Raw genomic sequence first — 9,939 nt, forward strand, 5'->3', positions numbered from 1 at the left:
CCCTTGAGAATTAGGGAGGGTAATTATCTCTTCTCAATTAGATCTAATTTTCTAGTAATCAAGTAGTTATTTGACCAAACAAACAAGTCAAACAGTAATTTATTACACTCAAATTTAATTATACCATATTCCCCTTCATTGAGATATATAAAGTGTAATTATTTCATCTCAATTACATTCAATTCTTTGTTAGCCAAATAATTATATTCCATAGATTATTAGATCCTTCCAAATAGGCCTCAATTTAAGGTATAATAAATTAATAATTAAGTATTTATAATCCAGTCTAAGATTCATGAGATCTACAAAGATATTGTAATTGTATACTAAAATACATTTTCAAACACATTGAATCTGTCCCAAAAAAATATGTACAACAAATCATTTCAGTTAAGTCATTTCACTTCACTCAAATTCTTATATCACATTAAAAATGTCAGCTTTCAAAAACACATTTTGCTTCAAAGACATTTCATTGATACTTATTTTTATCTCAATTTTTTTCATTACTCTCAATTATCATTCATCCATCCTCCACCAATTAACCTCTTTCTCCTCCGCCTTCGCCACCGTCACCACCACCACAAAAATATCTCCGACCACCACCACCACCACCACCGTCAACCACCTTGTGTTCTCAATTGCATCTTCCTCTAAAACCTTTTCGAAACGAAAAGAATTCATCCGTTTATGGCACAAACCTAATTTTACAAAAACTTACGTTTTTCTAGACCACCCTTTGTCAGAAAATTATAAATCTCCGAAAAATACCGATCTACCATCGATTCTTATTTATGAAAACATGTCTCGTTTCCCATATACACATCGTGCGGGTGCACGTTACGCCCTTGGCCTAACGTACATGATTAAACAAGTCATCGCGCGTAACGATTCTAACGTGCGATGGTACATTTTTGGGGATGATGATACGATATTTTTTGTGGATAATTTGGTGAAAATGTTGGGAAAATATGATCATAATGAATGGTATTATATAGGGTCTAATTCAGAGAGTTATGTTCAAAATAATTATTTTTCTTTTGATATGGCATTTGGTGGTGGTGGATATGCAATAAGTCAACCTTTAGCTATGGTTTTAGCTAGGGTTTTGGATTCTTGTTTGATGAGATATCCAAGTCTCTATGGAAGTGATGCTAGGATTTTCTCTTGTTTGGCTGAGCTTGGAGTAAGTTTAACACATGAACCTGGTTTTCATCAAGTAAGTAACACATTTAATGTCATTGCTTTCTTTTACTTCTAAAAGTTATATTAGCTTCGTTCTGAATCAGTTGTCATATAGAATGAAATTACATAAATTTTGATAAATGTTTTAAAATGTGTTTGTTTCGTCGAATTAATATGAGAAATATTGCTAATTGTATTACTTTTCGTATGGTGTTCGATAATTAAAATTTTAAGTATAACATGTTAGAGTTGATCTAATTTAATTTAGCTCACAAAATGAATCAAGCTAATTCGAAAATAAATAGCACATTATTAATTTCAAACTTTTTTTTAATGATAATAAGGTAGATATTAAATTTTAGTTATGAATTTAATAGAACTAAAAAACATTTGATAAATACTTTTTATTTGTGTTGAAAATTCACTCGTATATAAATAGTTAATTCTAATACTAATTATTAACTGATCGATTCTAAGAAACTTCTAAGAAACCTAATCTTAAGAATTATGAATTTTTTTCATCTTTCATTCTTGTTTTTCCAATGTTTTGTTCATATTCCTTTAGATAGTCCTTCCTATTTGGAAGTCTTTCTCTTTGACATAGTCAAATATGATAAATCTTATTTTCTCAACTATATTTTTTTTGGAATAATGCATAATATAATTGTGAATGGTTCATACAACTAATTCCAAATAATTTGGAAGTGAGATCAATAATATAGATTAAAAATTTGAATAAACATAGTTTAGGGGATGGCTCAAGATAATGGCCCACAACAAAAAATAAAATAAAAATTAGAGACTAATTTTTATTTATTTGTTATTTTTGAGAAGTAAAATTGTTTCTTTCTTTGTAATAATTTTTTTTTATGGTCTTAAACTGAAAATGTATATATCAAAAATTTTTAATCTTGTGACTTTAAACATCCCACATGGAAGTTATATTTTTGAAAATTGACAAAAAGGAAAGAAACATTTTTAATGTTTTGAAACTAACTAAATGAAATTTAAATAAATTAAAAGATATAGTATATTATTTTACTTTTAAAAAAGCTTATAATAATTTTATTATTACTAAAAATATTGGGTCTTCAAATTCAAATATAAAGCATATGTCTCATTTTTAAAGGCATTGACATAGTTAAAATGATTTTTATGTTGTAATCTAAAACATATGATTTTATCAAGTATTTTGGGATAGTCCTTTCGAGCGATAAACTTGAGAAATGATATGTGAGACCAATCCCAATCCTATCGCCAAAAAGCCATCTCTATAGTGCGGAGCATTCACATTTTTTGCTTAATCTTTTTTTCTGTAATTTTGAAATCGATTTAGACTTTCCGCAAAAGAAATACTATTGATTATTTATGAAAGAAGACTTATAAAAATAAATTTTTTAAAATCTTTCACACCTATATTAACTAAATCTACTATAATCTGTCTTGTTCAAATGCGGAAAAATCTTTTTAAAAAATATCCCAACTAAAATTTCAACAATTTCTTTATTTTTAACGCCTCTACATCTTGCTTTATATATTCATCTATTCAAATAAAAAATTTCTACTTATTTATAATAAATATTTCATCTCTTTTTATTTTATTGTCAGGATGATTTATGGGGAAATTTATTTGGATTGCTTTCATCACATCCATTATCACCATTACTTTCCCTTCATCATATAGAAGATGTACAATCAATTTTCCCTAACATGACCAAAATTCAAGCTCTACAACATTTCTTCAAAGCTGCTAATGTTGATCCTGCAAGAATATCACAACAAACTATTTGTTACGATCGGGAAAACTCATTATCTATCGCGGTGGCATGGGGTTACGCGATACAAGTATATGAGGGCAATATTAAAGTCCCTGAGCTTATAACAGTTTTAAGATCGTTTGATTCATGGGATAAAGACAAGAGAAGACCATATTTTATGTTTAAGACAAAGGTGGAATCTAGGGGACCTTGCAAGAAAATGGTTGCATTTTTGGATAGTGTTGATTCAAATGGAGATAAAGTTTGGACTAATTATACAAGACATAGAGTTGTGGGAAAAACTTGCACAAAAGATGGCAATAAAGTAATCAAGAATTTGGAAGAGATTAGAGTCCACTCTAGCAAGTTGGATACAAATACTAGACAGGTACACATTTATGTTTATAATCATTGTTATTTTGCTTCTTCCATTTCTTTTTATTAGTTGCGGAATCAAAACTTCAAGTAAAAAAAATAAAATACAGAATGAAACGCATCAACAAGCTAAGGGGATTGATGAATATTTACTACAGGCGATAGGTTATTTGTCGTTATTTTGATGTTGAAAAATATATAAATAAAAAAACATTAAAGAGTATGGCCTAGTGACCAGATCAATAATGTAAGTTGCGCATCATGAGATTTCACGTTCAATTTTCAACAGAAATCAAAACTAATTATATTTTTTGACATGTATTCTCACGGGACCGAATTACTTATGAAAAATAATTCGCCAAGATTACAAGTATCATTCAATATTTGCAAATTTTAACTTTTTTCTTGAATTACTTGTGAACTATTTACAAACTTGTTTGATATTATTTTAAAGTAAAGTTTTTATTTTAATATTTTGTGCCTTTGAAATGTTTTCAGGTCAGGGCACCACGTCGTCAATGTTGTGACATATCATTATCGTCCCAGAATTCCATGGATATTCATATCAGACCATGTGGGGTTGATGAGTTAATTACAATGTCTCCCTAAAATTTATAATTTGTTTATAAACTCTTCTATTTGTGGAGAAAAAAAATATTGTTTTATTGTTAGAAGCATTTGTGACCATTATAACTTGGACTAACCATAATTTGATGATTTAGGATCCGCCTAGATATGACTTCAAATTAAGGATTTGAGATCACTAATTTGAAATTAAGTTGATTGATATTATATTTAGATAGTGATTTTTAAAAAAAATGTATTTTCCCCTCGTAGACATAAAAGTATCATAATTGGTGAAATCTATAGTGTTTTCAACTCTTATATAATCTAACCAATGGAGAAAACTAAAGTTCATAAACGAGGTATTAAAATATCTTAAATTATTATATTAATAAATCATATATCTACATATTCTTTTAATAAATAAAATGCTTGTGTTTATAAATCTTTACATGGACAAGGCTATCTCTAGGATGATAAATGATATATATATATCATTTATTAGTCCTACGTGGATTGTGGCATAATACATATTTAATATCACGTAGAATTCTAAATTACCACGTAGAATGTTACATAAGACATGTTTGTCTTATTTAATTTCATACACATTCAAATATCTTTTTGTGTATATTTAAAATTAAAAAAAATAAATATAAAATAAAAGAAAATTAAAAGACATAATTATATATTATGCCATAATAAATCTAGTCCACCTTGGATTATTGCATGTTGAGTAGCCTTTGTTAAAAGAATTATTAACTTTATCGTGAAATTTTTTATCAAATTTTAATATGAATATCAAACGCATACCCTCACATATCATCATTTTGATCTATTTTTTCAGATTTATATTCAAATTCAGAAACACAAAACAAAAAAACAGAGAGAACCAAAAACTGAGATCTGCTCACAATACAGTTCGATTTCCATAGTTACAATCATCACTATCATAATTTTCTCCATGTTTAGTTCTTTGAACACAGTAGAAATGCCTATGGTTCCAAGATTCATTCAAACACAAAATCGTCTCAAAGATCTTCTCTTAATCTTCTCCACACTTGTTATCTTCTACCTCATCTTCCTTCTTCATCACATCCATACCCCCAAAACTTCCTTCAATCCAAATCCCAATTTCTCCAAAACCCTTTCAATTTCCACTAATCTATCAATCTCACACCTCTTCTTCTCAATTGCCGCTTCTTCTTCCTCTTTCTCTAACCGTCTCTCTTACATTAACCTCTGGTACAAACCCAATTCCACAAATGCTGTCGTTTTCCTTGACGACCCGATTTCCATTTCTACCCTCTCTGTTTCATCTCCCCCAATTCTTGTTTCATCGGATACTTCTAAGTTTCCTTATTCATTCCCGGCGGGTCGTCGTTCGGCGATTCGGATTGCTCGTATTGTTAAAGATACTTTTGATTTGGTTAAAAATGTGAACTTGAATGATACCCGTTGGTTTGTTTTTGGGGATGATGATACTGTTTTCTTTACGGATAATTTGGTTAGAGTTTTGTCGAAATATGATTGTGAGAAGTGGTATTATGTTGGGTATAATTCGGAGAGTTTTGAGCAAAATGAGAAGTATTCATTTGATATGGCATTTGGAGGGGGTGGGTTTGCACTTAGTGCTCCATTGGCTAAGGTTTTAGCTAGGGTTTTGGATTCTTGTTTGATTAGGTACCCTCATTTGTATGGAAGTGATTCCAGGATTTTTTCTTGTGTAGCTGAGCTCGGAGTACATTTAACTCATGAACCTGGATTCCACCAGGTGACTTTTCGTACACTCTATCCTCTCTAGACTCCAGTTGTGGGATTAAACGGGTATGTTGTAGTTGTTGTGTCTGGGGTTTGGATTTCATTAACAAAACTTGAACTATAAACTAATAGAACAAGATGAATTTTGAAGCTGGTTTTTATGAGATGACCTTAAGATTCATTTGTTAGATGTATGTATTCCTAATTTAGTGAAAAAATGAGGCAAATGATAAAGCGTGTTAGTACTATGTGAAATTTTGTCAAGTTTGCGTATCACTGGCAAATATTTGAACTTTTGATATCTTGTGTTGATTTGATTAGCAGCATATGAAACTATGGCCAATCTGTTTAGAATGTTATCAAAGAACATAACTGTTTTTTTTTCCGTCAATTGTAGTTCTGCAATTGTGATGATAGTTGAAATAAGGCTCGTTTGATACAAATAGTGTTTAATGTTTTTTATGTTTATACACCCTCCATCCTAAATTATGTGACAGTTTGAGTGTGCAGGGAGTTTAAGAAAGAACGACTTTTGAAACTTGTGGTCGCAAATAAGCCATATATATTTACTATCTCATTAAGGGTAAAATGAGAATTTTACAGTTAAGTTGTTACTAAATATAGAAAAGTGTTATTCTTTTTTGGGAAAGACTAAAAAGAAAATACTATATATTGGATGAGGGAGTAGTTTGGCATGCTACCTTATTGTGAGCTTACGAGTAACCTCACTTAACCTCAAATATTTTCTTTGCTAATGGAAGTTTAATGAACTGGCCTTTTGAGGGTGCTCATGTGAGTATATAAGCTACCTAGGATGTTCTTGATTTTAGTTTTGTGTATTAAGTCGAAATTGCTTTCATTATAAATAGGTTGATGTCCGAGGAAATCTGTTTGGTATCCTTGCTGCACATCCATTATCACCTTTGTTATCACTTCATCACTTGGACGTCGTGGAGCCACTTTTTCCTGGCATGACTAGGATTCAAGCAGTGGACCATCTCTTCCAAGCTGTCCATGCTGATCCAGCTAGGATTTTGGAACAAACTGTGTGCTATGACAAGTCCAATTTACTGACCGTTTCAGTTGCATGGGGTTATGCCGTTCAGGTGTTTGAAGGGAATCAACTTCTTCCAGATCTTCTCTCGCTGCAGCGAACATTTACACCATGGAAAAGGGGTAAAAATGTTTCCGCAAGCTATATGCTCAACACTAGAGTCAATCCTAGTGATCCATGCAAAAAACCTGATGTGTTCTTCTTGAAAAAGGTGCTTTCTAGTATAGATGGCATATGGACTGAGTATACAAGACACAGTGTTGGGAATTGTGTTAGAAGAAATCCTACAAAAAAGTTGGTAAATATAAGGGTCTTCTCGCAGAAGTTAGACTTCGATGTTGAACAGGTACTCTGCATGCCTATGGACCCAGGACTTTGTTTTCCTTGTCTTGTTATTATTACTGTGCCTTTGTTTGTGGTGTATTTCTGTCTCATGCTGCTTCTGCTGAATGTCTAATTTTCCTGATTTTCCTGAATCAGTTGAAGGCACCTCGCCGACCATGCTGTGACATTTCAGCACCTATCAATGAGACGATGATAGTTGGTATTAGACAATGTGGGCATGATGAGTTGATCTCAATGCAGACTTAAATGATACTTAAAATTGCTCGACAAACGGCCTGTCAATCCATGGTTTGGACGAGCGGAGGGTTATGCAGTCTCTTGATAGAACTCTCTCTTCCGATTTCTGAATTTTATAAGGTACCCTTTCTTGTTAGAAAGACATCACATGCCTTCTTTTTCCACCTGTTATTGATTGCTTTGGTTCACAGAAGACTCTTTCTCCCAGTGCTATTTCTAAATCATATAAGGTCTTACTCTCATATGCAATATTATTCGCCTAGTCGCAGAAGAATGTTGGCTGGCGTTGAAACTTGAAGTTAGTAACTCATATCGTCTGGGCTCTCTTGCTACCACGGTAGCACCTAGTGTGGTCAACACCAATCGCGTTAGGGCAACAAAGCTTACACTCATTCACATTGGTTCATCCTGCTATGCCCGAGGCCTCTTGCTCTTCTTAAGATAAAGGTGGCTGGCCATTGTCAAAACCCAGGAATCCTAGTCCTATCAAATCCAAGAAATATGGGCTTGCCTGTCATCCATATCCATGTTGTCTTTAAAGAAACATGACATCATTAGTGTGTGATAAATATTAATGCATCTCAAACATCTATTTCAGGGAGAAGAAAGACTCTCCGAATCTGTTAAAATAAATTTCTCCTAGAGAAATGATAACTACCAGAGGCACAGAAAGGATACATGGAACTTCAATGTGTTTGAGAGAGACGTAAACACATGACATTAGTTCCAACTTTCTATGAAACTTTGGCCGTGTTTGATTTCTCTCTGTCAAATTATTAGTTGCAAGATCCATCAATTTTAGAATATGAGCCACTAACAAACTAATTAGCTTTTGCTGATGCATTACTATTGAGTCTCTAACAAATTAATAACAAAAGAAAAATCGTACTTAAAAGGTAAATTTGTATACAGTGTGTACCAAAACTGTGGAAGGAAAATTGCAAAAATTACAGGTATCAATATAGGCTTGGCACGGTAATCTTGTTGTAAGTACAAGGAAGCCACTAGAATAGTTGAATGGGGGTAACATTTATCTTAGTGGTATTTCATGCTTTTCATCCTAAGTATCTTTCAACTCCTTCCTTATAAATTATCTTCAGTTTAGAAAAGACTGCATTTTAGCTCCAAGAATCTCTGAGCAAACTGTGATGTAAAGCAAACATGTATGCGGAGATTTGAAATTGATGTGTGGAACAATTATTCATGAATTTTGCTGGCTATTGCTGCTTTATTTAGCAGACTCAGCACACACCATCTTGTCTATTAAAGCTTGCCATTTTTTTCTTCTTTTATTAGTATTTTTCGAATTGAATGCCTTTCAAGACTTCTGTCTTAAGGTTTGAATTTCCTGTTATTTGAATAGTTGGTATAGAGCATCACTATAATGTCATGATAGATTCAGCTGTTTGAACCGAAGTATGAAATGTACAGGCCTTGAATTTCATTTCCTTCCGGCTTTCTCTTTAGAGCATTGTTTTGAGGTTTAACTTACTTGCTACGAGTTATTCTATTGTTGCCTGTTGTGCCTATTCCCGGGGATTTGAATTCTTAGTGAAGTTCATTTTCTTCTCCTTGGCATTGCAGATTTATGCGATTGTTACTCTTACCTCCTGTATTACTAAGGAACTCTTGTAGGAGGGGTGTCATGTGTGTTGCATCTCTTCTGGAAAGAGTAGTAATCACTCTTTTGAAACCTTGGTGGCTCGTCGATTCCATGGATCTCGTGGCAAAAGCAAGTTCTCTGCTTATAATTTCTCTGGGTGTATTCCGCCATACCACGGATTGAAGTTAATATTGTTGTGTTTTTATGAACTATGATTAGTTTAATTTTTTGATTTTTTTACTGGAGAAAGATGAGCCTAGACAGGCCTCAGGATAGTTTAGTAAGGTGGCATATATTACCAGAAATGTAGATTAACCCAGATCAAACTGTGGTTTTGAAAACAGTTCTTGCTTACATTTGCCAGATACAGTTGCAAATATTGAGAAAATGATCAAACAACTACTGTAACATATTCGAAATTAAATTTATCAAAAAAATAAATAAATGCATGTATTCAATATCAAATTTAACTCCATAAGCGTACCTGTGAGAGAGTAGATACATGTAAGTTCACTTGAATATAGTGTTTGGAACAAATTACATTTAATTTTTGTTCCATCTATCATAGATATATGATCTGGACGTATTTGGATACGTCAAATACATGTCCAAAGTCCAAATGTCTAGATTTGTAATATTGTAATCCAACATGAATTTAAGTAATTAACTTCTAAAATAGTCAGATTTTCATAAGTTGATAACTACTTTTGTTGTCAAAATAAACGAAGGGCGAATATCTTCTCATAACGTCTCTTGTTTAATTTGATTTTAGAATCCATATCAAAATTCTTTTTTCTTATTTTGAAAAGGCTCAATTATGTCATATATCAAATTTTGAGAAAAGATTTATCTATGCGAGTATGTTTTTCATTAAAAGTTTCGCTGATTTAAGTAATTTCAAGTCCGTTTGAGAAAACGGTCCATCCATGTCATTATCTGTTAAAGGAAAACAGTTTCGATTTTGTAAAATCATTTTTTTACTCGTGATCGATTATGATTCATCCATGTCATTAATTAAATTATTATTATAAGTAAAGAAGCTCAAATATATATATATA

General features: G+C 32.0%; 2 protein-coding genes across 4 annotated transcripts; both read left to right on the forward strand.

Annotated features, from left to right (window-relative positions):
* The first annotated feature begins 422 nt into the window (after positions 1–422).
* On the forward strand, positions 423–3,926 carry LOC107025245. Its single transcript, XM_015226041.2, has 3 exons — positions 423–1,219; positions 2,794–3,330; positions 3,816–3,926. Exons 1-3 carry the CDS (start codon positions 434–436, stop codon positions 3,924–3,926), a joined length of 1,434 nt encoding a protein of 477 aa, XP_015081527.2. The 5' UTR covers positions 423–433.
* Positions 3,927–4,599: 673 nt separating this feature from the next.
* Positions 4,600–9,346, forward strand: LOC107024342. Of its 3 annotated transcripts, none has more exons than XM_015225303.2 (4): positions 4,600–5,655; positions 6,512–7,042; positions 7,177–7,398; positions 8,863–9,346. In XM_015225303.2, exons 1-3 carry the CDS (start codon positions 4,846–4,848, stop codon positions 7,285–7,287), a joined length of 1,452 nt encoding a protein of 483 aa, XP_015080789.1. In that variant the 5' UTR covers positions 4,600–4,845; the 3' UTR covers positions 7,288–7,398; positions 8,863–9,346. The 3 variants fall into 3 exon arrangements, with proteins under 3 accessions (XP_015080789.1, XP_015080790.1, XP_027774566.1); XM_015225304.2 differs by having other exon boundaries at positions 4,606–5,655; positions 6,749–7,042; XM_027918765.1 differs by lacking the exon at positions 8,863–9,346 and adding an exon at positions 7,548–8,074 and having other exon boundaries at positions 4,606–5,655.
* Positions 9,347–9,939: the final 593 nt, after the last annotated feature.

This window comes from Solanum pennellii, chromosome 7 (assembly GCF_001406875.1).
Source record: "Solanum pennellii chromosome 7, SPENNV200".
Taxonomy (NCBI): Eukaryota; Viridiplantae; Streptophyta; class Magnoliopsida; order Solanales; family Solanaceae; genus Solanum; species Solanum pennellii.

Coding starts and splice junctions, on each gene's coding strand:
- LOC107025245 (XM_015226041.2), top strand. CDS start 434: ATGTCAGCTTTCAAAAACACATTTTGCTTCAAAGACATTTCATTGATA. Junction 1,220..2,793: donor ATGAACCTGGTTTTCATCAA/GTAAGTAACACA, acceptor TTTTATTGTCAG/GATGATTTATGGGGAAATTT. Junction 3,331..3,815: donor TGGATACAAATACTAGACAG/GTACACATTTAT, acceptor AAATGTTTTCAG/GTCAGGGCACCACGTCGTCA.
- LOC107024342 (XM_015225303.2), top strand. CDS start 4,846: ATGTTTAGTTCTTTGAACACAGTAGAAATGCCTATGGTTCCAAGATTC. Junction 5,656..6,511: donor ATGAACCTGGATTCCACCAG/GTGACTTTTCGT, acceptor CATTATAAATAG/GTTGATGTCCGAGGAAATCT. Junction 7,043..7,176: donor TAGACTTCGATGTTGAACAG/GTACTCTGCATG, acceptor TTCCTGAATCAG/TTGAAGGCACCTCGCCGACC.